Raw genomic sequence first — 27,288 nt, forward strand, 5'->3', positions numbered from 1 at the left:
ACAAGCATCATTCACTATGACCAAGTGGGATTTATAACAGCAATGCAGGGCTGGTTTAATATTAGGAAAACTATTAGCAAAATTGATCATATCAATAACAAAACTCACAGAAATTACATGATTATCTCAATAGATGCAGAAAAAGGCTTTGACAAAATACAATGCCTGTTCCTATTAAAAACACTAGAAAGCACAGGAATAAATGTGTTATTCCTTAAAATGATAAGTAGTTTCCACCAAAACCAAGGTAGAAGCCTTCCCAATAAGATCAGGGGTGAGCAAGGATGCCCACTATCATCACTATTATTTAATGTTTTCCTAGAAATGTTTGCTTAAGCAATAAGAGATGGAAAAAAGGAATTAAAGTAGACAATGAGGAAACCAAACTATCACTCTTTGCAGATGATATGATGACATACTTAGAGAATCCTAAAGGATCAACTAAAAAACTAGTTGAAATAATAATTTTAGCAAAATTTCAAGATACAAAATACACATAAATCATCGGCATTTCTATATGTTACCAACAAAGTTTAGCAGCAAGAGAGAAATTCCATTTAAATAACTCTAGATAATATAAAATACCTGGGAATCTACTTGCCAAGGCAAACACAGTAATTAGAGGAATACAGTAACAAAACAGTTTTTACACAAATAAGGTCAGTTCTAAACAAATGGAAAAATATTAATTTCTCAAGGATTGTCTGAACTAATATAATAAAAATGAGAATTCTATCTAAATCAATTTACTTATTCAGTACTATATCAAACTTCCAAAAATTATAGAACTAGAAAAATTAATAACAAAATCCACAAGAACAAAAAAGGTCAAGAATATCAAGGAAATTAATGGGAAAAAATGTCAAGGAAGATGGCCTAGTAGTACCAGATTTCAAACTACTATAAAGCAGTAATCATCAAAATAGAAATAGAATGTGGATACATAATATACAGGGATAAATGACTTCAGCAATCTAGTGTTTGATAAGCCCAACAACCCCATATTTTGGGATAAAAATTCACTATTTGACAAAAACTTCTGGGAAAACTAGAAAGCCTTATGACAGAAACTAAGTATAGACCAATATCTCATAACAAGATAAGGTCAAAATGGATATGTGATTTAGATATATAGAGCTGTACCATAAGTAAATTTGGGGAACACAGAATAGTTTACCTGGCAGATCTATGGAGAAGGGAAGAATTTATGACCAAATCAGAGATAAAGAGCCTTATAAGATAAATAATTTTGATTATATTAAAGTAATAAGCTTTTGTACAAACAACCAATGTAACCAAGATGAGAAGGGAAACAATTAATGGGAAAAAAATTTATACCAAAATTCTCTGTTAAAAGTCTAATTTCTCAAATTTATAGAGAAGTAAGTCAAATTTATATAAATACAAGCCATTTTCCATCTGACAAATGGTCAAAGGATATGAACAAGCAGTTTTCAGATGAAGAAACCAAAACTATCAATAATCATATAAAAATTATTTAAAATCACCCTTGATTAGAGAAATAAAAATTAAAACAACTCTGAGGCACCACCTCATACCTTATCAGATTGGCTATTATGATAGTAACGGAAAGTGATCAGATTTGCTATTATGACAGTATAAATTTTGGAGGGAATGTGGCAAAATTGTGACACTAATACATTATTGGTGGAGTTGTGAATTGATCCAACCACTCTGGATGGCAATTTGGAACTATATCCAAAGGGCTTTAAAACTGTGTATACCTTTGTGTATACCTTGATCTTGTAATACCACTACTGGGTACAATGTCCCAAAGATATCATAAAAAAGGGGAAAGGTTCTACTAGTACAAAAATATGTAAAGCTGCTCTTTTTGTGGTGGCAAAGAATTGGAAATTGACATATCCATCAATTGGAGAATGGGTGAACAAATTGTGGTATATGATGGTGATTTCAGAAAAAGCTGGAAAGATATATATGAATGGATGCAGAGTGAAATAAGTAGAATCAGGGGAACACTGTGCTCAGTGACAGCAATATTGTGGGATGGCTTAGCTACTCTCAGCAATACAATAAGCCAGGACAATTTTTAAGGAATTATGACAAAGAATGCTATCCACCTCCAGAGAAAGAACTTTTGGAGTCAGATGCAGATAAAAGCATATTATTTTAAATATAAGCTTATTTAGTTTTTTTTTTGGGGGGGGTTGTTTTATATGAGTATTTTCTTGTTACAGTGACCAATATGAAGTATATTTTGCATGATAATGCATATATAACTCAGATTAACTTGCTTACCAAATCTAAGAGAGGGTAGGCAAAGGAAGGAAGGAGACAATTCAGATCTTATAATTTTGGAAAATGTATGTTGAAAATTGTTATTACATATAATTGGAAAAATAAAATATCTTTGAAAAGGAAATCACTGACAATGAAGAAGAAGCACCTCAGTCTTATGGAGCCAGGAAATGACCCAAACTTCAGTATAGCAGCTGAATGTCTGTAAGCAGATAGAAAATATATGAGACACATGATATTTTTCTAAACCCAACAGTATATATGTTAATAAGCAATTGCTTTCACCCTATAACAAATCACTTGAAGTGATTTCTAGTAGTTATAAAGCTCAACTTTTTATATGGAAGAGAGAAGACATTTCTTAGATTAAAAGGAAACAATCAGCAGTACTTGCAATTCACCAAAAAACAAAAACAAAACAAAACAAAATAAAAAAAAAACCCAACACACAAATGAGGTTTCCTCTTAATTTTAATTCTTTTCCCATATTATAGAGGGTTCATGATAATATGGAAGCCCAACCTTGATGGAGTCTAAAAGTGAAACCATGCCAAATCAAAGACAATATAAATAACTTTATGAAGCACTCTGAAAATGGTAAAGGTTCATCCAGCATGCAAGGGACTCTGAAGAAGAAAACTGAGGAAGTTAGGGAGGTCAAGTACCCTACCTGTTTTAAAGTTATATCTGTCTGAAAGTCACAGTTGTCCAAGTTGGAATGTTCCCTCTTCTTGCAAATTGTTCGGCTTATGTGCATTTCAATCATATATTTGAGTCCTTTCACGAGCTAAATTGAACAAGAATACACTTTTGGATTATTTGTGGTAAGACAGACTTGGGATATCCTTTGGGTGTCTCTGACATGACTGATGATAGGACAGACGTCCCGATGTTGCTTTCTACTGTATGGAGCATTATTGAAGGCAAGATGTTGAGCTGCTACATGATATTCAGAGAAAGCACTTTGAGGAAGGCAACTGTTTATGCTCAGGGCTCTGACCTTTGTGTTATACTCTGATATATTAGCCACATATCAATAGCTCTAAATTCACATTTAATTACTGAAACCATCTATTAAGAGGTAGTCTGCTACAGTGGAAAACTATGGTGATTTTGGAATCAGAGAACCAGAGTTCAAATTCTGGCTCTGATATATTCTGCCTGTGTGACTGTGCGAGTCACTTAATAATCAGTGCCCCAAACAATTCTTTGAAGTCAGGTTCAGAGCAGCTTCTCCATTTGTTAGAAGGAATTTTCTTAGTTGAAGTTCTTTATATCAGTGAAATCGCATATTCAATCCCATCCCACAATAAATGGAAAACTATCATAGTTTGCCAGATTTTGAGCTTTTGCTTATTCTTGTAACAGGCTCTGTAGTCCTTTTGATACCCTATCCCTGACAACTCTATCAAGTAAGCATTTAAGTACCTATGCCAGACACTATGCTAGAGACATAAAGACAAAAATAAATCAAACTCTGACCTCAAAGGTTTTACACTTGAATGGGAAGACAATAAGCACATATAAAGACAGGCATACATAAATATGAATAGCTAGGTGGCACAGTGGCTAAAGCACCAGGATCTGGAGTCAGGAAGACCTGGGTTCAAATCCAGCCACTTTTCTCTCAGGTACACTGGCCTTGGGCTACCATCTTCCGATATACTTTTGAGAACTAAGAGACCAATGATAATTGACAAAGATTAAAAGTGAGAAAATATAAAGTATTCTAACGCATTGGCTGCTTTCTTTAATGATTGGATGTTACCTATCTGTTTTCTATACCCTGAGGATTTAAATGACCAATTTCAGATTTCCAAGTAATGTCCATCACAGAGTTGCCTGGTTCATAACAGTAGAAAAGGAGAGGGAGATATTGAAGGCACAGTTCTGCAGCAGAACAATAGCAACTAAACAGTTGTTTAGTTGGAATGAGGATTATAGAGATCTGAAGAGTTGTTAAAAGTAGAAACTCAACGTGTCCAAAACAGAATCCCTTATTTTTATTCCCCTCAAACCTACATCTTTCCCAAGCTTCCCTAATTTTATCAAAGGTCCCACACCTAACATTTGAAGCTACAACATCATCTTCAATTCCCATATATTCAAACATTTGCCCCGTCTCATCATTTTTACCTCAAAATTCCTTGCATCTTTCCCTTTCTCTCCAGTCACACAGCCACAACACTATTTCAGGACAAATAGGTGGCCAATAGTCTTCCTGCTTCATCTCCACATTCCAATCCATCCTCCACAGAGTTGTCACAGTGAAAGGACTGGACTTGTCATTCCTCTACTTAGTAAATTCTAGTGTTACCTCAAGCCTGTAGAATCAAATATAAACTCCTTTTGTCTGGCATTTAAAGTTCTTTATAATTCATCTCCACACTGCCCTTTGGGCTCTATTCCATACCAGTCCCATCAACACATGCTGCAGCCTAGCCAGAGTGGCCACCTTGCTGCTCCACACACAAAACTGGAGTCCTGATTCTGTCCCCCACCTCCATATCTGCAATGTCCTCCTCCTCTTCTCACTTCCACTTCTTATCTTTTTTTCCTTCAAGATTCAGATCAAGCTGCCTCCTTCTGTAGGTCATTTCTGATCTCCCCATCTACTAGTGTCTCCCCCACCCAAGGTTAATTTGTACTTATGTTGTATGTGTTGTTCTTCAATCATTTCAATTGTATCTGACTCTTAATGACCTCTTTGGAAGGTTTTTTTTTTTTTGAAAGATAGTGGAGTAGTTGACCTTTTCCTTTTATAGCTGATTTTACAGGTGAGATAACTGATGCAGAATTAAGTGACTTGCCCAGGGTCATACAGCTAGTAAGTATCCGAGGCTAGATTTGAATCCAGATCCTCCTGATTCCTGGTACAGCACTCTATCCCCTGTGTCACCTATTAGCCCTTGTCAAGGGTAGGAAGGAGGAAATACTAGGTAACTGCTGAAAAAGGTAGAGAGATGGCATTTATGTTTACTTAACCTGTTGAAGACAACCAACCTATGTGAAGAAAGACAAAATTATTTTTTAAATCTACTCTTTAATATATAAAACCAAACACCATCAATGCAGTACCTCAAAGAACAAAACAGAAGACTGAATTTATTTGGCATCATTTTGAAAGGAGGTCTTTTATGAAGATAAATTTTCCAGATACTTAATTTCAACCATTTTGGATAAGAATCTAAGAATTCAGGCAGGATATTCAGATTTGGTCTCAGATACTTCCTAGCTGTGTGGCCCTGGACAAGTCATATAACTCCAATTGCCTACTCCTTACTTCTTTCTGTCTATACTTAGAATTGGTTCTAAGATAGAAGGTAAGGTTCTAAGATAAGAAGCCAAAAAAAAATCTAAGAATTCTATTATTTCCCTTCCTTCTTGGAGTAACCAGAAGATAATTTGACTTTTTTTCTGAATAGGGTCAGTATGAACATCTGTATTTGTATAAAAATGTAACAAGCAGATGCTAAGGTGAGTAAATGTGTTTTCTCCCATATGAAATTTGAATTTACCATGGTCTGGAAAATCCTGCATATGACAATAAATGTTACTTAAATAGAAAATTTGGGAAATTTTGCTTTAAGTCTTCTTTCAGCTTCATAGCCTCAGGAGGTTTTATTGGCAATGAAACCTACACTTAACCACATGGCTAATAAGTATCAAAAAGTTAAATGTTATCCTGGGTCTCTTTTGACTTCATAAGAGATTCTTTCCTGGGATTCAACACTTCCTCCAATCAAAGGTTTAGATCTTTCTCACCATATGACCCTGGGCAAGTCACTTAACCCCCATTTCCCAGCCCTTACTGCTCTTCTGTCTTGGAACCAATAAAGAGAGAGAGAGAGAGAGAGAGACAGAGAGAGAGAGAGAGAGAGAGAGAGAGAGAGACAGAGAGAGAGACAGAGAGAGACAGAGAAAGAAAGAAAGAAAGAAAGAAAGAAAGAAAGAAAGAAAGAAAGAAAGAAAGAAAGAAAGAAAGAGAAAGAAAGGAGGGAAAGAGAGAGAAAGAAAGAAAAAGAAAAGAAAAGAATGAAGAAAGGAAGAAAGAAAAGGGAATTTAATCTAAAGCAGGATTATAGATTTAGAGCTGGAAATTTAAGTCTTCTAGTTCAACTCCCACTTTACAGGGGAGGAAAGTGAGGCCCAGAAAGGCTAAATGATTTGCCCACAGTCACATAGATTGAAGCAGCTAAGTGATAGGGTAGATAGAATCCCAGATCTGGAATCAGGAAGACCTGGATTAAAATCTGGCCTTGGACACTTACTAACTATGTAGCCCTGGACAAGTCAAACCACTCCAGTATCTTTGCCAAGAAAACCCCAAATGGGGTCACGAAGAATCAACACAAAACAACAGCAACACTAAGATAGTAATTGGCAGATTCATGACTTGAAATGAGGTCCACCTATGTGACTCTAATTTTATTATTCTCTCCACTATGAATAAATAGACTGTCAGTGCGGGTGGATTAGGATATTTCCTAATAAAAACTAACCATTTTAGAAAATGACATTACATTTTGATTTCTTAGAGAGTTTTTAGGAAGGGGCAGGGGAGGTTGTTTTCCAGATTCTATTTGAAATTTCTGAGTAAAATATGCAAAAAAACCTGAATTTTTTTTCTCCTTGGGGTTCTCCTAAGGGACTAGGGAAGAGAGTTCAAGACAGATTCATAGTCAAACTACTCACCTGCACCATGGCTCCATCAATGCAAAGTTCTTTGAATAAGAAGAGGTCATTTGTGCAGTTGTTAAACCTTTCAACTGCAAACCTGGCTGCTTTTTGAACCCTAGGGTCAGTGGGCTTTATGACTTTGGGAAGTCCAGGTTTGTTACCTGCATAAAGGCCTAGAAGAGGAAAAAAAAAACATAATCAGCCAAACACATTATTTGTAATGGAAGGGACCCTCTGCCTTTAACTGATGTCACAAGATGCTTTTTTCCTCTCTTCTCCCATAATTGTCCCCTTTCCCTTTTTCCATAATTATGCAATAGCAGGCAAATGTGCAACAGCTGTCAGTAGAGATGCACTAATTTTTCACCACATGTTACCTGAAGGAGAAAAGGGGGGGGGTAACTAAATCAGTCAATCATTTCCTGAGCTCCCAAAGAACTTCAGAACAGCTTGTCTGTTCTAGTTATTGTCTCCTAGAATAGTTAGAAATTTGTCCATGCCTTTCTGCATGGAGGCATGTCCATGCCTCCAACTTCCTTTCTGCAATCACTCATAGTTACTGTTTTTCCCTGCTAAGCATCTGCTAGTTATGGGGATAATCTCTGCTCTACTCAGAAATTCAGAAACACCAAGTAGAGACTAAATTCCTTGGGCTTCCCTTGGGATAAGAGGGCCTTAACTACTGACTCCTTGACATTAACACCAGGGAGAACCAGTGGTTTCTTCCCTTTCATACAACCACTGCCTTAATTCAGCCTGTTATTACTTTTTACCTGAGCTGTTGTAATAGCCATATACTTGACTTCCATGCTTCCGGCATTTCTCCTTTGTAATCCATTTGGCGTGCTTTGGAACATCCAAGGATACGGGCATGCAAGGCAGGCATTCATCACCTAGGACACACAAGGAACATTTTATATTGCTTTGGATGTAAGGGGAGTTAACAAATGGCTGTTCCCCTGGCTCTGCATCCTCAGAGTACATCTCCATGGAGCGCAAAGTATGTGTCCTAGACCATGTGTTCAGCTCTGAAAGAGTTAGTACTTTGGGATGATGAAGGAAACCTTGGGTCTTCCCCACTCTCATATTAGGAGTGTCTGGGTAAGGTGTTATGTCAAATTAAAAAAAAATACTCTTACCATCTGTCTTAGAATCAGTATGAAGTATTGGTTTCAAGGCAGAAGAATGGTAAGGGCTGAACAATTGGGGTTCCGTGACTTGTCCAGGGTCAAATGGTAGGAAGTGTCTGAGGTCAGACTTGAACCTAGGGCTGGCTTTCTCTCCACCGAGCCACCTACATGCCCTTGCTATATCAATTTTAGAGGAGGGCTAGCTTTCTCTCCTTCCTTCCCCTTGCTGCCCCCAGCAGAAATGGTCTCTGCCCAGATATGGCTGCTAACGCAATGGGATGTGATGGGGTGAGCTTGAGCCTCTCTCTGCTTTTTCTGGTCTGTATTTCTTTGTCTGAGCATAGGTATCTGAACAGTGATCTGGAGGAATGGTCTTTCTCAGAGTGGAGAAGTCAGTAGTTGAGGCTAGCAGCAGGCTTGTAGAGGAGATCTGGGGCTTACATCAGAAATTGGTGGAGTTGGGAGGATATTTTTCTCTTTTCTTCCTCTCATGGCACTTTGAAGTGGAGATATTTGACTAATGGAGGATTCTACATTCACCAGAACAGAAACATACTCTTTAGATTGACATGGTCACAGAGGCAATGCCCAGGAAGCAAAGAAAAGAATGAACTCAAGAGAGCTCTCATTGGTAACTTGTAGTCAAGTGGCAGAGAAGAGTAGCCCTTGGGAGCCAAACTGAGCAACACACTTATCAAAGATGTTATTCCTGGAATGGGTTGGGGGTTGAGAAGCTTCATGAGGACTATGAAGACAGAAAGGACTGTAGACTTTGGTTTCTATTTAGATTGTAATTACTGTTTATTTTCCTGATTCTTATTTCACTCAGTTTGTGAATGTCTTCTTACAGAAGTGCTTCACATCATTTCTTATAGCAATACATTCTATTAATTCATGTGCCACAGTTTATTTGGGAAATGGTTAATCAATGGGCACCTACTTTCCTATCACAAACAAGTCCTGCTGTGTAAAAAAAAAATTGGTTTATGTAGGATTTTCTTTTTTGATTTTTGACCTTTTTGGATTAAATTCTTTGTGTCAATGGATCTTGACTTCTTGATATAGTTTTAACTGTTTCTAAGAACTAAAATTGTGAACATACTTTCATTGTTTGGAAGGGAAGGGGAAAATGAAATATTCATATAGTGCCTACTATGTGTAGTGACTGTGCTAAGTGCTTTAAAATTTTTAAATAAATATTATCTTACTTGATTCTCACAACAACCAGTCAAGGTAGGTGCTATTTTTATTATTATTCCCATTTTACAGCTAAGGAAACTGAGGCAAATAGAAGTTAAGAGATTTGCCTAGGGTCACACATCCAATATCTGAGGCCAGATTTGAACTCAGAAAGATGAGTTTTCCTGTTTCCAGACATGATGCTCTATCTGCTGTATCACCTAGCTACCTCTACATAATGCTAGTTATTATATACTATTATAATAACAAAAATGTATTATTATTATTAACAATAACAATAATTAAAGTAATAAAGTGGCAGAGAGGAGGGAGTAACCACAGTCAAGCATTTCCTTAGAAAGGATAATGAGAACAGAAAATGTGGACTCCTTGACCTTCTAAGTGAATTGAAATAAGAAGAGATACAAAGAACTGGTTTCAGAAAGAATAGAGAGCTTTTGGGAGTAGAGGAACTAATGAGAGAGCTGGATGGTCAGATAACAGGAAATTGGGTGATAGGATTTAAAGCTAGAGACAGAATTCAACCCAATGCTCTCATTTTGGGGTTGAAATCGAAACCCAGGATCATGTATAGCCAAAGCCAGAATGTTCCATCTCAGGCTATCTGATTCTCTTATTGGGTATATCCTTGGGCTGGGGAGTTCTTTTGGCGTGTGAATTGGGCTAAAGTGCTTCTGAAGGGCTTTCCTACATTCAGATGATGTGATTCAATCACTCCAAAGCCAATGTTCATTTCATCGCTGAGAGAAATTAGTTCAGAGACTCTGTTTTGCATTTTAGAAATAGAAGTCACCTTAATGTATGAAATACTAAACAGAAAGGCCCTGGGGATGTTCACTTGTTTATTGATTTAGAGCCTGGAGACCAATTTAGGAGAGTTCATACCAAGGATCAAAACTCGTTTTGCCAAGAAGATAACTCCAAGGAGTCAATGTGGTAGGAGTGGAAATAGTGCTATCTATCTACTCAGGGGTTGTTATTGTTGTTGTTTATTTGTGTTGGACTTTTCCTGACTTCATTTTGGGGTTTTCTTGATAAAGATATTGGAGTGCTTTGCCATTTCGTTCTCCAGCTCATTTTATAAATGAGGAAATGGTAGCAAATGGAGTTAAGTGACTTGCCCAGGGCCACACAGCTAGTAAGTGTCTCATGCTGGATTTGAACTTATAAAGATGTATCTTCCTCATTCAAATCCCAATGCTCTATCCACTGTGCCACCTAGCTGCCCTGAGGTATAAATAGCCATGTGAAAAAAATGCTCAAAATTAGTAACACTTAGAGAAATGCAAATCGAAGCAATTTTGAAGTTCTACCTAATTCATATTAGATTGGCAAAGATGACAAAAGAGAAAAATAAAACGGTTAGAAGGGCTATTGGAAAAGTTATTAGTGCATGTGTGGAGCTATGATTTGGTTCAGTCATTCTAGGAAATGACTTGTAACCATGGTCAGAAAGTAATTAAACTGTCCCTACCCTTTGACTTGACTTCTCTAATTTAGCTTTAACGTCCTTAGATAAGATAGAATGCCATTCCCAGTATTGTCCGTCAACAGGAAGATACTGAATAAATACATACATATATGTTTTAAACCCTTACCTTCCATCTTAGAATCAGTACTGTGTATTGGTTCCAAGGCAGAAGGGTGATAAGGGCTAGGCAATGGGGGTCAAGTGACTTGTCCAGAGTCACACAACTGGGAAGTGTCTGAGGCTAGATTTGAACCCAGGACCTCCCATCTCTAGGTCTGGCTCTCAATCCACTGAGCCACCCAGATGCCCCCCAGTAAATGCTTATTGAAAGAACTTTGAAGCAGGGTTTTTTTCTTTCTCCTCTCTATGAGGTTTAGTTTGGCAAAATTAGGTAGGGAGGGGAGGAGAATAAAATTATAATCATTCAAGAAATTGCTTTTGAAAATATGAAGAGACCACAGTAACCATTTAGACTCTTTCATACCTGAATGGAATCCCAGTCCACCAGACTAACACGTGGTCATTCTGCCTCTCCCTCACCTGAAGATTTCCAAGGAGGGGAAATTTCTAGTGACCCTTTCCACTTTGGGATGATTCTAATTGTTAGGAAAAATTTTTGAACATCAAGTCTAAATTTCTTCCTGGAATCTGTATCATTTTTGCTCCTTGGTTCAAGAACAGAATACCTCTTCCCTGTGAGGATTCTTCAAGTACTTGAGTAGAGCTGGGACATGCTGCCTCTCTCCTTCCCACTCCCTAACTTCTCACCATCCAGATTAAACATTCTTAGTCTCTTCAACTCATACTGTTATGGTGTGAACTCAAGGCTCTTAATTCTGCCTCCGCAACTGGATATTAAACCTACTGTGTGGAAAAGGGAGAGTTTAGACAAGCCTGAGGTCCAAAGCTGGTCCTCCCTACCCCCAAAGTAGATTTTAGAATTTTTAGCATAAGCACATGAAGATGTTTCAACATTGGCCAAAAACAAGAAGAGGAATTTTGGGTTTAATGGTTGTTGTAGCCTTATCAACATCTCTAGAAAAGGGGAAAAAAGTCTCAACTCTTCACCCCCAAACACTCACACTGAATACACGCCTTTTAATACCAATGTGTGGTTTCAATCAGGTAAGAGATGCATTAAATTCACAAAGGATGGTGCCCAATTTTGAAGGTGGGGGAAAGAGAGGGTCTTCTTTAGAGAAGACTTCTCTAAATACTGCCTATGATGTGAGTGGAAAGCCCCTACTTTGAAGTCAGATCACTTGCTTATGAAACCATTCATTTGAAAGGAAATAGTGATGCAACAAGACTCCAACTGGCAGAATCCCCTTCTATTCAGGCCACTTTTCTAACCACCTCCTCCATCACCAGACACATTTGAGAACTGGTAACTTCCCTGCAGACAATGACATCTTTCTCCTTTCTCATATTTGTTTCTTCTCATATTTCTGTGCAGAGGTGAGAGAAGAAAGTATATAATTGTGTATTGTGTTGGGGAAATTCTTTCTCATTTCTATATTTCAGATTTGGAAGGGACTTTAGAGGTCATCATGTATTCCTACCTATTACCTGATCAGAAATATCCTCCCATATATTCAACATGTCTAGGGAGTCTAGGAAAATGAGAGTGTCATTAATGGAACTAGGACAATTGGGAGGAAAGACAGGTTAAAGGAAGAAAGACACTAAGTTTGATTTTAAATCATTATATTTGAAGTACTGGAAGAATGCTTCCAGGTGAGGAAGTAGCAGAAAGAAGATGATTTAGAGTCCAAATATTCAAAACCTATCTTTATTATGTGTGTGAGCTTGGGATTCCATTCTCTGTGCCCCTTATCTGTTTCCTCAACTGTAAAAGGAGTGGGAATAGTTGTTTTCTTCTGTCCCTTTCATCTCTCAATCCTATAGGAAGACTATCCCTGTTTTGATGGTGGACTTTGCAACTTTCTAGAATTTAATTTAAAATATTTCTATTTTTTTCAATGATACTTTGCTTTGCTTTAATAAAGTTTCTTCCCCCCCCCTTTTTTTTTGGATTCTTCAAATGAATTTTCAATTACAAAATAATAAACTATGCCTCTAAAGCAGGTTTAGAAAATGATAGCCATTGGCACAGGATGGAGAAGCTCACAGGTGGCAGAGGCAGGGAGTAGCCAAAGCAGGGCTTACAAACTTTCGTGGGCAGATAAAACTATCCAGAGGGTTGTGTCCTAACATTAGCACACGTACACTAGTCACTACCTTGGTGGGTCAGGGTGGTTTGGACTCAAGAGTCTACACATAAACACAATTGCTTAAGATTTTTTCCCAATTTGTTGTTTTCCTTCTGATTTTAGTTACATTGGTTTGGTTTGTACTAAAGTAAAATATTTCTTAAGTATTTGCTATTTGCAAGGTGCTTCTCATAGAAAAAATAAAAATGAAATTACATGGAAAACAATTGAAGCAAACTCATATCTGTTACTTTAAGTGTGTTGATGACAATAGATAGGGAGAAATGGATAAGAGAGGAAATATTTAGTTCATCACCATTTCCTAAGTAGGTTTAGAAGATGTAAGGAGACCAAAAGAGCTTAGAGTCCCTCAGTCAGCAAACACTTGATCTTTGTCAAGCAGAGACATACAGCAGTCAAGGACACCACTGGTTTAAGATATAAAACTATTTGCAAAATCTTACGGAGGATGTTGGATTATTATGTGCAGTGCCTCCTCATAAAACATTGAGAAAATGTCAAAGGAAAAATAAGTTTACAGAGTTTGGTGAAAGACCAAACCCAAACCAAATCATCATGAGGATTATTAGGAATTGAAACTAGAGGGCAAATGGATAAATAATGTAAAAAATGCTGCTATTGCTTCTCTCCATCACTGCCAGAATAGCTACATTTGTACTGTTGTAAGCCTGATGTGCTTAATAAGGAAGCAAAACTAAAACTAAAGACAAAAAAAAGATGAGTAGTTGTACTAAAACAAGGACACAGAGTAAAGTTCTAAGCTAGAGGAAACAATTTTGAGAATGTTGAGAGATCTAGTCTTAAGATATCTGAGAAAGAAGGGGGTGCCCAGTGCTTGGGGAAAATTTTGGACCCTATTACCAAAAATAAATAAATAAATGAGAAAAATATAATTAGTTGTTGATTCATATACCTACTTTCTCAACTCTAAAAATTATTTATGAGAATATTTTATTATAGATGCATTGAGAATTTCCTTGCTGAAAGTTTGAGGGGGTTGGAAAAGGCTTTTACAAATGATAGCAGACCACATTTTTGCAGATACACAATTCATTGAAGAGTATACATCTTAAGAGATCCCACTATTTCTTGTTTGTGGAATATTAAAAAAAATTAAATCAGTAGAACAAAACAACACCTTAAAGTTTCTCTTCAATGAGGCAATTTCTATAAATATATGAGTCATATAGAATTCCTTGAGAAACTTAAGAACAGAGACACTTTTTTAAATGATCCTCTGGTTCTTAATATCAAATCGGGCATAAAACAGGGAGATGGATGCTTGTCAAAGTTGTTTGCCATTGCCCTAGCATAGAGGTCATAGTGGAGGGAGATGGCATCATCCTTTGGGGTGTGCCTCCTTATTAATACATTCTGCTGATTTCACTGCACAAAAGAACACTGCAGAACCTCCTTAATAAGCTCCATACTCATTCCAAAGAGTTTGGTCTAACTCTCCTTATGCTTGTTAGATTCCAAATTCTTGTGTACCGTTGGAGTGATAGCTCATAGAACTCATGCATTAGTACATATATCTCAGACACTGGCAATGGACAATGGGATAGGCCCAGAACTGAATATAAGGGGAAAGGTAAGAATGGTTTGCCTTTAGAAACATCTACTGTGCTTTTAATATTCCCAAGCTTTCCCCTGAAACAAAAAGATGTTCTTAACATATTGTTAACAAAGACATGGAGATGGGAGATGGCATGTCAAGTCTGGAGGCAACTAGGAGGCCACTTTGGTTGGAATACAGTATAGGAAGGGTATAACATAAATTTAGTTAGGGAAGATGGAATAGGGCCAGATTATGAAGTTGTTTTTTTTTTTTAAACCCTTACCTTCTGTCTTGGAGCCTCCAAGGCAGAAAAGTGGTAAGGGCTAGGCAATGGGGGTCAAGTGACTTGCCCAGGGTCACACAGCTGGGAAGTGTCTGAGGTCAGATTTGAACCTAGGACCTCCCATCTCTAGGCTTGGCTCTCAATCCACTGAGCTATCCAGCTGCCCCCGTGAAGTTTCTTGCTGTTAGAGGTTCTGGGCTTGAATCCTAGCTCTCCACTTACTACATCTGGGACCTGGAGTAAGTTACTTCCCTTCTGAGTCTCTGTTTCTTCATCTGTAAAATAAGAGAGTTGGATTAGGTGACCTCCAGGGTAATTTCTAGTTCGAAACCCATGCTTTTAAGTGACATGTTGAGGATGTTTTATTTTATTCTAGAAGCAATAGAGAACTACTGAAGATTTTTGAGCAGGGGATGGATGGGAGAAATGCTTTGGAGGCAAAATTGCTAAGACTTGTCAACTGACTGGACATAGGCTTGGGTGGGGGAGGAACAGGAATGTTTCCCTCAAGGAAGACACTGAGGAAATGAACTTGAGTGATTGGGATGATGGTACAGTCTAAAATGTGATTTCCTTTTCTTTTTGGACAAGCTTGACTTGTGAAACTTGTCTACTAAAAAAGCCAGATCTTTTTCATGTGAATTACCATCTCAATAGGACTCCCTAGTTGATTTAAAAACAAATCCTAAATATTCTACTTCTAATCTTTTCCTAAATTTTTATCTATTTAAATGCAAAATACTATTCCAAATATTTTTGCATTCTGGCTCTATCATTCTGTATATTAACTCTCTTTGCCAGTTGATAAGTTTTTGATATATAAGGGAGAAAAAAACTGTCTCTGCCTTCAAGCAGCTTACATATTAATGGGGGAGACAACATGCAAATGATTATGTATGTACAATACATATATAGCACCTATAAATTTAATATTTGCATTGTTTATGCTTTCCTCTGATCCATGAAACCCTTACTGTGGACAATCTGTCAATGATGACTTGTAAAGTGCTTACAATGTGCCAGGTACCATCCTAAGTGCTAGGGCTGCACCCATGTCTCCACAAAAAAAATAAAAAAATAAATAAATAAAGCTTACTTAACACAGTCCCTGTCATCAAGCCACGTATATTCTAATGAGGAAGACAGCATAGAAATACTTAGCTATACCTTGAATTTTCATTCTTTCTACCAACCCTTCCCTTCCATACGTTCTCCAAATATTTCCAAGACTCCTTTATCCTTTAAAAACTGTCACTAGACTCTTATCATCCACAAAGGTATCATCTTATAATCTAATCACTCGGTTGGAACCGCTTATTGCTAAACCTTATGGTCTTTTATCAGCCCTCTTCCTCCTCAAACTCTGCTGCATTTGACACTGTTGACCCATCCTCTCCTACCTGGGTTTTTTGCAACATTTCTATCTTCTAGAGCTTCTCCTAGCTGTCTTGTTTATCCCCTTTGCTATCTCATCATATCTATCATGCTTCTTAAGCATAGGAGTACCTCCAAGTCTCTGTTCTGAGTCTTTGGGTCTTCTATGTGTACATGCTTTCTTTGATAAACTCATCAATTCCAGTGGGTTTAGTTATCTTCTCTAAACAGATGACTTACAGATCTATATATTTGGCACCAGTCTCCACCCTCAGTCCTATGTGTACTGAACATTTCAAAAAAATCTTCCCCACCACCCCAAACATACACCTCTTTCAGTGATGCCCATTATTATTATGGAACAAAAACTCTTATCTTCAGCCTTAGAATCAATACTGTGTATTGTTTCTAAGGCAGAAGAGCAGGAAGGGTAGGCAATGGGAGTTAAGGGACTTGCCCAGGGTCATGTAGCTAGGAAGTGGTTGAGGTCCGATTTGAACCCAGGTCTACCCATCTCTAGACCTGACTCTTAATCCACAGAGTCATCTACTGTCCCCAATATAGTATTTTTGCAAAGAAAATCCCAAATGGAGTCATGAAGAGTTGGACATGACTGAAAACAACTGAATAACACCAGAGAGATCTAGTTCAAGATGTCCCATTACTGTGAAGGGCACCATTCTCTTTCTAGTTACCCAAATTTACAACCTCCTTGTCATCTTCTACTTATCACTTTCTCTCAACTCACATATCAACTTAGTTGCCAATTCTTGAGGTTTCTACCTCTACAGAATCTTTTAGCCTGAATCCTTATCTTCATTTACTCAGCTACCACCTTAGTTCAGGTTTTATAACATCTTGCCAAGCCATCACATTAGCCTCCAAATTGGTCTCTATTTTTTATGTGTCTAATACATCTTCCACACAGCCACCAAGGTGATTTCCCTGAAATACAGACATGACTATGTTAAATTTGCTGCTCAATCAATGTCATTGAGGCTCTACTGCCTGGTGTATAAAATGTAAATCCTTGTTTGGCCTCATTATTCACCATTCCTCTTGCATCACCTCTTAGTTCTTCACACACAATAATCTGTCTCTTATTTCCCTGTTTTTCCAGCAGCTGTCCCCAGTGTCTGGAATGCACTGCCTCCTCACCTCTACTGGAAAGAGAATTCCTCTTTTCCTTCAAGATCCATCTTAAGCACCACATTCAAAATTAAGCCTTTCTTGACCCTTAAATAGTCTCCTCCTTCTCTATGTACAAACATGTTGTCTCCCCCATAGAAAGTAAGTTCTTGACTTGCTTGTATTTGTACCTCACCACCTAGTCAGTGCCAGTTATATAGTAGTCCCTTAATAAATGCTTATTGGTTGACTGATTAAATAAATATATACACATATATATTTATATAACCACAACTATCTGAATGAGTCAAGAAAGTGTTGGAAAAGCAAGCACTGTATTTTTTACAGCAGATTCTCAAACTTCACCAGTGTTAGACCCATGGTTGTTTATCAATGCAACTGGTGATTCTTTTGGGGGAGGGTCTCTATTTTTATCAATAAAATGGTAGGGTTGCAGGAGATGACTTCTAAAGTGCCTTCCAGCATCAGCATTTTATACATTGTCAAAAAAAAAAAGTATTTGTAGTAAGCCTGGCATAAACAGGATGGCAGTTTGTTTCACACCCAGCCACAACTAAGATACATTTGTTTTCTAGAAATTATCACTATGCTTTGGTAGTCAGTGCATTGGGATTGATCTTATGATCTAATACATTTGCATGGCGTGGAGGTGTCCCTAGATTGTTGGACGTTTTGCAAGTTAAATAGTTCTGATGATTCCTACCAAGCTGGAAAGATTTTCAGCATTAGCCCAGAATTCTCTATTCTGGGATCCTAAACTGAGAGGAGCTGACTACAGGTTAGGTTGGTTGTGTGTGTATATATATATATATATATATATATATATATATATATATATATATATTTATGTTTTTGCCACAGTAACTATTAAATGCCATGGATCAAACTATAGTGGTTTCATGATTCTTGTTAGTGGACACATGGCCCACCCTGATGAAGTCTTACCCCTTAATTTATTCAATAAGAAAAGCTTGACAAAGCTGAGTTTGCTTTGAAATACCCTTCCCATAGTATTGATTTCTATTGTTTGTTTATTAAAAATAGAAGTTTTCACTTCTCAGTTTTGGTTTACTAAGTCTTCTTGACTTAGTTAAACAAAACCTTTGTTTTTTGGCCCAACTTCTCTTCAAGTTTTCTAAGTTATTTTTTTTTAAACCTTTCCCTTCTGCCTTGGAATCAATACTGAGTATACTATGAATCAATATTAATTGTTCCAAGGTAGAAGAATGGTAGAGGGTAGGCAATTGGGGTTAAGTGACTTGCCCAGAGTCACACAGCTAGGAAGTGTCTGAGGCCAGATCTGAAGCTTTTTAAGGTCTTCACACAATCACTATTCTCTTAGCCTTTAGCACTAGCATTACTCATTCTTTATCACCAGAAGCTACTTATTTTTCTGAGAGAGAAATAATAATTATTATCTGCTTTATAATGGAGGAAGAAGGGCTATTGAAAAGAGAGAAAGAGAACATGGAATGAGTAGGTTAAAAGACTCCAGTAATTAGACTGGAAAACAGAATAAACATTCGGTGGTGTCAACTGTGTTTTTGGAAATCTTAAGATTTGGAAATCTTAAATTTGCCCCTTGTCCTTTAGGATCCTACCTTTGGGGAAGTCCTGGACTGACCTCACTGACCCTACCTTTGGCTGGAATCATAGACTTTGAGGTGCTTAATGATCCCAGTTTAGATAAGATTAGTATACAATCAAGTCTTAGTTACCCTTTTTTGTTTTGTAGGTTTACCACTATTAATCACTGATCACTCCCTGTAATCCTGCCCCTATCTGGAAACATCTTTTTGTAGTTAGTGTAAAGCATCACCCTCTTCCTATCAGTTAAGCCCTGGGCTCCTCCTTTCCTTGTACCCATTATAGAGTTAATCATATTTCCCAGCCTTTTGTTCCCCTAAAAGGTATATAAGATCCCCAAGTTCTGTTACTCTTTGGAGAACCATCTTTGGTGGTGCATTCTTTCAGAGATACTGTTCCCAGAGTCCCAGAACTTTGGCTCTGTGTGGTATTTAGCACTTGACTCTGAATAGTGGCCAAATATTAAGAACTTGTCTCTTATCCTGATTAAAAAATTGGTTTTTGTAACTACTTTAGTGGTTCTGTGTTTTTCCAAGTCAACAGTGGTTGTATAAAAAACCCCAAATATATATACATGTATATATGTATATACATGTATATGCACATATATGATTACATGTGTGTATACACATACATACATATACATCCCTTCATCTATCCATCCATCCATCTTTATATGGCTGGTTGTTGCCCTTCATACTCAAAGAGGCCCAAAAAGGATACCACTGGTGAGATCTTTTGACTTGTGCACAAATTGGATTTACATGAGATAGTTACACAAAGCCATCAGCCTCACTCTCTCTTCCAGAGTCATCTAAGTCCAGTTACAAGACAAAAGCTAGGATGATTGATGATGGCTCAGGATGCAGTGGATGACTTTGGGGTCTTCAATGTATGATCAAGCTCTAAGCTGCCCACAATGTTGACTTCTGCCGCCTTCATGGTGACATACATGTATGTTTGTTGGAGGAGGAAATCAGAGGGCGGAAGAATGTGGAAGGACCCTGTAAAGAACTAGAGAAGACCACAATATCATAGGATGGAGTGGGAGAGGTTACCAGAGGGAATTGTTTGTGATTCACAGTCTTCTAAAGGAGTTCTGAACAGTTTAGAGAACCCAGACAGACAGTTCTGATATTAAATGCCAGAGATACCTCATAGTTAAAAATCTATAGTGACAACAATAATCAAACCAAACCAGAACTTAACTTTAAGGCTAGAGAATCAGAGACCAATAGCTCTTTTATAAGCAGACCAGAGAGAAGGAAATTAAAAATATATATATATATATATATGCGGTCTCCAACTTTCCCATAAATTACAAGATGCCTTTGTATGATTTAGATTTGGACTTGCAAATTTGTGAGTTAATTCTTGAGGTTTCCATGGAGGTCATTGTGGCAGCAGAAGGACCATTACTTAGACATATTGACTAGGATCCTTCCCCCCCAAAATTATAGGCTCTCTAATAGTTGAGAACGGACAAATGTTTGAGTCTTTTAAAACAAGAGATGAAGAAAGTTTAATTTGTGCAATTTTCTGTTCAAAGATTCAGGAAAAGAACAGGACAATCCATGTATTCAAAGTTTAAGCTGTAAATGGTCTGGCTTCCGTGTACTGTGAGATACCTAGGAGGTATTAACTAATATCATCCTACTTTTTCATAGCAGGTGAGAACTGAAGGATTCCTAATTTCTTGACGTATATTAAACAGAGTAGAAAGAATCCAAAATTAGAATTGGGATACCAGTTCTATGATGATTAATAGCTGTTATTATTATAGTACCTTATATTTTAACAAAGATTTTCTATCCATTTTCTAACTGAACTCTCTCAAAAAAGCTATCAGGTACAATCACCTCTATTTTGTAGATGGAAAAAGTCAAAGAAACAAAAAATTCTGTGGTTAAACAACTCATCCAAGATTATGCAGCTAGAAAATATCAAAATTAAGATCTGAATTCAAATATTTTGGTTCTATACTCATGGTTCTCATCCCCACACCCTAGGTCAGTGATGGCAAATCTTTTAAAGTGCTGAGTCTAAACCTCCCCTCCACCTCATGATGTGCTCACCCTGCCCCCACCTTTACCCATACAGCAGAGGGAGGAAGTACTCTCATTGGGCTGCTGGGCAGAGGGGTGGGGGATGTGAAAAAATGTCTTCAGGAATGGTAGAGGGGAGGGGAGCAGCTCTACCCAAGTCCCTCTACCTTTCTAGTAATAAATTCTGGGGGTGGGGAGAGAGGGTGGCCAAGAGAATGCTTTGCATGCCATTTTTGGCACCTGCGCCATAGGTTCCCCATCACTGATCTAGAACATGCCATCTACCTTGACAATTCTTTCATATAAAATTATGACAACCACAAATTATTGGAAGCTAATGAATAAACAAGGGTGTTTAGGTGGCACAGTGGATAGAGTGCCAGTCCTGGAATCAAGAGGACCTGAGTTCATATTTGGCGTCATACACCAGTCATGTGACCCCGGACAAGTCACTTAACAGTTTTGGATTCAGTTTCCTCATCTGTAAAATAAATGACGTGGAGAAGGAAACAGCAAATCCCTCTAGTATCTCTGCCAAGAAAATCCTCTATGGGGTCATGAAAAGCTGGACATGACTAATTGAGTAAATAACAACAAAAGTAAATAAATGCAAGTAGTAGGAAAAAGAAGAGACAAAGAGATTATATTTGGACTGAATTGTGTCCATAATAAAGAATTCCTATGACCAAATTATCTGACTCTAGATAACTGTCATCAACCAACTGCTCTGACAGGAAGTGGTGGTGAGAAGGTTTATGGCCACTCATTCTCCCCTCTTAGTTCAAGGGTCTATGATTCATTTGTGGAAAGGACTGAATGACCTTTTCTTTCTCCTTACAACAAATACCAGCCCCCAATGTGGTTTTAATGATAATTGACTCTGAGTCACAAAGTTGTTGCTATAGCTCTACTTTTAGTAGAGGAAGCCTTTTAAATTTGCCCCTGCTTTCAGTTTAGATATAATAGAAGCTAATACATTTTTTGTTGGGGGTGAAGAGGTGGAGGCTCAATTTTATGCTAAATAGCAGGTAACACAGGGAGGGAAAATAACCAAGGCTAGGAACCAAGAGATGGGACTAAAGTTGGCTCTAGTCTCCTATCATTGATGTGTGAGCTTTAAGGCAAAAAGCTTTAATTCTTTGTACCTTAGTTCTCTTACTTATAAAAGGCAGGCCATTTAGTCAGTTAACAAATTTTATTAAGCACATAGTATGTATCACAGATAGTGCTAACTACTGGGGTTAAAAAGAAAGGCAAAACAGTCCTTTTTCTCAAGGAACTTAGAGTCTAATGGAGGAGACAACATGAAAACTATGTACAAAGAAAGACAAAGAGACAGAGATGCATATTGATAAATATATGTATATTCATATATATATATACATCACTGAAATATATACATAGATATCTATATATACACATACACAGGTTTATTTATCATCTATCTGTACATCTATTTATCCATCTATCATCTATACATCTATCTATCCATCTTCCATCACCTATCATCTATCCATCATCTATCTATCTATCCATCCATCTATCCATTTATCTTTCCATCTATCCCTTTATCTATCCATCTATCCATCTATCCCTTTATCTAACCATCTATCCCATTATCTATTCATTTATCTATCTATCCCTCTATCTCTCTCTTTCTCTGTCTGTCTCTGACTCTCTTTTCCAAAGGGCTCACCATATTGGTATTGGACTAGGTTCAGATGTGGAATAATCATTTGTTTCTTCCTTGCAGTTCAAGAGTTCCCAGTTGAAGTGATTCACTTACTTTAGTTTCCCAGCAGAAACAACAGATGTATGCTACCACAACGGCTCTCCATGCTATTTTAAATTGTCATTAAAGTGAATGGTCATTTACAATGATTTGTGTCCAAGTCCATATGTGTATGGTTTGGCATTGAAAGAAGTTAAGTTAATCCAGAAAGGGAGATATTTTAGGAGATGATTAGAGAGAATTTTTGTAATACACACAGTCTGAGACTTTGGCACTCCAGACTGGTCTAGAATCTTGAGAGAGAATCAACCAGGAAATGAGCCAGTAGCAGTGAGAGGTTGGTAAGTTTGTGCAGGTATTTTCCTGCTTAGAGTATGGAAGGTACCTGGTTCTAGTCCCTTCTCTGCCACTAATACCCTGTGTGGCCTTGGGCAAATGACCTTGTCTGTCTCAATGTCAGTTTTCTTATCTGTAAAAATGATTGGGTTTGATTCAGGGATCTCAAAGGACTACCATTTCTATGAGCTTATGTGTCCAGCTTTCTGGATGTCTGCATCCTCTATAGTTTCCTAAGTGGAAATAGTCTCTTAGCTACCCTTTTAGATAATTTTTCTTGGCTAAACCATGGCAGTGGTGGCCAGGAAACCATCAGATATACAAATAGTTCACTCAAAGGGTCTGAACATCAATTTCTGTTTTGATAGCACAAGGGTAGGAAAAACAATCAACATTTCTGAGAGAGCTGAACATCTCTAAGGAAACATGAAATATAATCTTGTGACCTCCAAGTTGCTAGTATCAAGTGATTTCCTTGCTGACCCCATCTGTATGATACAGAAGAAAACCTGTATGAACACAGACTTTCAAGCTCCCCCTCTTACAAAGTTTCTAAAAACATGGTCTAATTTCAAGCATGTTCAGAGAAACAGCTTTTTTTTGAAGCCCCTTCACCTCAAAAGGAAACCACACTTGTTGCATTGGCTGTGAAGGCAGATGCAATCCAAAATTCATTTGTTTCACTTGCATATGTTGCTGAGAGAGCTTACTCTCAGTACTTTCTTTGGAAGAGCAAATGAGGCTGAGAAGCATGGGGTGGGAAAGGGGAGAAAGGGTAGAGATCCTGGTAGGATTGATTCATGCTTGGCAATGCAGATAAGAGATGCTACTCTATTGAGGAGTTCTAGAAAGAACTGACTCATTCAGACCTCCGTTAGGGCAACATTCTGAACCTTTTTGTGTATCATGAGTCCATCTGCAGTCTGGTAAAGTTTATGGGTGGAAGCAGCTAAGTGACTCAGTGGATTAAGAGCCATGTCTAGAGATGGGAGGTCCTGGATTCAAATCTGGATCAGTGTGATCCTCTTACCACTCTTCTACCTTGGAACCAATACATGGTATTGATTCTAAGACAGAAGGTAAGGGCTTAAAAAAATAATACTAAGAAAGGGGGCAGCTAGGTGGCTCAGTGGATTGATAGCCAGGCTGAGAGACAGGAAGTCCTGTATTCAAATTTGACCTTAGACACTTCCTGGCTGTGTGACCTTGGGCAAGTCATTTAATTCCCATTGTCAAGCCCTTACTGCTCTTTTATCTTGAAACCCATACACAGTATTGAATCTAAGATGGAAGGTAAGGGTTTAAAAAAATGGACCCCAAATTAAGAACTCTTTGATCTACAAGTTATTCAGTGTTCTAACTTTTCTGGAAGTTATCAGCTGCTCAAAGCTATCTTTTAATCACAATTTATTTAATAGTAAGTGTGACTCAAAGTTCTAGAGTACTTAATAGTTTATAAATTTCTTTTTTTCACAATGATGTTTTGGGGTAAGTAGTCCCAGAATCCTAGAATCTTAAAGGTCAACACTGAACTTGAAGTCAGAGAGCAGGGTTTGAATCCTGTATCAAATGCTTATTACCTGTGTGGCCTTGGGCAAGTCATTTAATTTCTGTAAAATGACTAAAAAATTTCTAAAGTCTCATCAGGCTTAAAATACATGATCCAAGAATTCTAGTCCATGGTGTAGGGGGCTTGAACAAGAATATCTTCTATCATATCCTGACAAGTGGTCATCTGAAGACCCCAATGAAAGAGAACCTATTACTTCTCAAGAGCCATATTTGAGGTTTAACCATATTATTTCCAGTTCACAGATGAAGAAACAGAAGCATAGCAAAGTGAGGTTGCACAGTGAATTAACGAAAGAGCTAGCACTCCAATCCAAGATTTCTAACCCCATATCTGGTGCTCTTTTCTCCACACTGCATGGCCTCTATAAATATATGGTAACAAGGCTCTCATCTTGCTAGCTCAGGGCTGACTCTGTGTGAGTGTGTGTGCGTGCGTGTGTGTGTGTGTGTGTGTGTGTGTGTGTGTGTGTTTATTTCTGTATTAAAACATTCCTTGTCCCAGAAGCCTAGGGATTCCTTCCCAGTATATCTTTGCATGCATAAAATACATAAGATCACAAATGAAACCCACTGTATTAAAATAGGTATCTATCTATATATACATATATTTATATTTAAACCCTTACCTTCCCTCTTAGAATCAATACTATGTATTGGTTCCAAGGCAGAAGAGTAGTAAGAGCTAGACAATGAGAATTAAATGACTTACCAAGGGTCACACAGCTAGGAAATATTTGAGGCTAGATTTGAACCCAGGACTTCCCATCTCTAGACCTGGATCTCAGTTCACTGAGCCCCCTAACTGACATCTAGCTATCAAAATATTGGGAAAAAGTTCATGAGCTTTGGGATAAGGACCCTTGTGATATAGAAGAAGAGAGAGGATGCAGATAAGACCAACCTGAAAGTCTATCCATCAGTAAAAAAAACAAAACAAAAAACTATCACATGGTAAACTTCTTCAATTAGAGAACAGAGTTCAAAGCAAAACACCTAAACCTGCCTGTCTGGTAGATAAGGTCGGATGGAAGCCATTGCACCAAGAAAGCCAGGGTGGGGTCAAAGCAGAAATGAGAAGCCCCAGAGAAGGGATCCTCAGAGAAGGTATCTTTTCATCTTACCACTGGAAGCACTGGCCAAGTCAGCCAGAGTTAAATGCCAAAAGATGAGCCAGCTCCAAGTTGTCCTCATGACTGCTTCAGAAGTCTAACAATTAGAACACGGACATCCCTAACAGCCTTATAGTGTGTGTGACTGGAGGGGCGAAGAGTGGGTAGGTGGAGAAAATATTTCTAGCTGCTCAAGAGCTCTAATTGGCTGCTGGGAAAACACCAGCTCTGAAGTTTTTCATAGCTGTGGCAATCAGTCTTTAACCTGATCAGTTGTTTTGGGCTGATTCTTTTAGAGAATGGGGCAGATTTACTTGCGTAATCATTTTGAGCAGTTACTCTTTCTAAATGGAATTACATAGTTCCCCATCTGCCTATGGGTAAACACCCCAAAGTCAAACTGCCTGGTTTTCTTAGAGGAAGAGTTAAAGCTAATGAAAAATATATCTCCTTTTTATGAGGCTTTAAGGCTCACAAAGCTCTTTACTCAGAATTAACTCATTTGAGCCTCATAACAACCTTATGAGGCAGATTTTATCCTCATTGTGAAGATGAGCAAAACTGCAGCTGAAAGAAGGGAACTGACTTGCCCAAGGTTGAAGTTCTAGTGAGGAAGTAAAGGAGGATCTGAGCCCATGCCTTCAGACTCAGTCTGGTGCTCTTTCTTCTAGAGAGAGAAGAGAAACAAATTCTACTGTGAAGTCACCGTAGGCTAATAGTTTTCACTTTAAAACAAAAATTGTCACTTTTGAAGAATAAATTTTAGAAGAAATATTAGACTTGTTCTGTTTAGCCCCCAAGGGAGGAACCATAAGCAGGGGCCAAAAGTTGTAAAGTGTTTTATTTGGGCTCACTGTGAGAAGAAATTCTCTCTCTTTTAGGGATACTCATAAGTGGAATGGATTGTATTTGGAAATGGAGGATTTCCTCTTGGTTGGAAGTCTTTAGGCTGAAGGTGGATAACCACTTACAGGTTGAGTTGTGGTAGATTTCTTTGGGGCTGTTGTTTGGATTTGATGGCTAATGAGGTTCTTTTTAAGTTCTGAGAGTCTGTGAAATAGAATGCACTTCAAAGTAGCCATTTATTTAATGGCTATAATATCTATATTAAATATATATATATATACATATATATATATATATACAATTGGTTCATCATAGCTAACTTTAAATCAGATTAAATTGTTTAAAGAAAGATTTCGTGCAAATATGTCTTAGTTTACAGTTCTATAGAAATTTATAGTATACAAAAGTGTATTTTTTTTTTTTTAGGAAACAAGGAAAAGAACCTGTATGTTCCAAAATATTTGTAGTGGCTCTCTTTTGTGGTGGGGAAGAACTTGAAAATGAAGGGATGGCCCATTGTGTGGAGAGAAAGGAATTAATTTATTCTTCTCAGGGTGGGATTCCATTAGAGAAGGAAAACCTATTTAGGAGTTCAGAATAACATCTCAAGGACATTTTGAGTTGCCATAGTCCCAGTGGGTTGAAAGATCTCTTAACTCAAAGAAAGCAAACTACTAGACTATCCTAACTATCCTTATGTCC

The 27,288-nt window shown here is 37.7% G+C and overlaps 1 protein-coding gene across 2 annotated transcripts; it reads right to left on the reverse strand.

The window, feature by feature from the left end:
• Positions 1 to 1,268: 1,268 nt before the first annotated feature.
• Positions 1,269 to 25,964, reverse strand: CST7 (cystatin F). 2 transcript variants are annotated; one of them, XM_001382053.4, is made up of 5 exons: positions 25,753 to 25,953; positions 7,734 to 7,853; positions 6,976 to 7,133; positions 2,951 to 3,067; positions 1,269 to 2,482 (listed from the first exon to the last, which is right to left on the reverse strand). In XM_001382053.4, the coding sequence occupies exons 1-5, from the start codon at positions 25,820 to 25,822 to the stop codon at positions 2,405 to 2,407; spliced, it is 543 nt and encodes a 180-aa protein (XP_001382090.2). In that variant the 5' UTR covers positions 25,823 to 25,953; the 3' UTR covers positions 1,269 to 2,404. The 2 variants fall into 2 exon arrangements, with proteins under 2 accessions (XP_001382090.2, XP_056669784.1); XM_056813806.1 differs by having other exon boundaries at positions 2,426 to 3,067; positions 25,753 to 25,964.
• Between the last annotated feature and the right edge of the window lie 1,324 nt (positions 25,965 to 27,288).

Source organism: Monodelphis domestica, chromosome 1 (genome assembly GCF_027887165.1).
Source record: "Monodelphis domestica isolate mMonDom1 chromosome 1, mMonDom1.pri, whole genome shotgun sequence".
Taxonomy (NCBI): Eukaryota; Metazoa; Chordata; class Mammalia; order Didelphimorphia; family Didelphidae; genus Monodelphis; species Monodelphis domestica.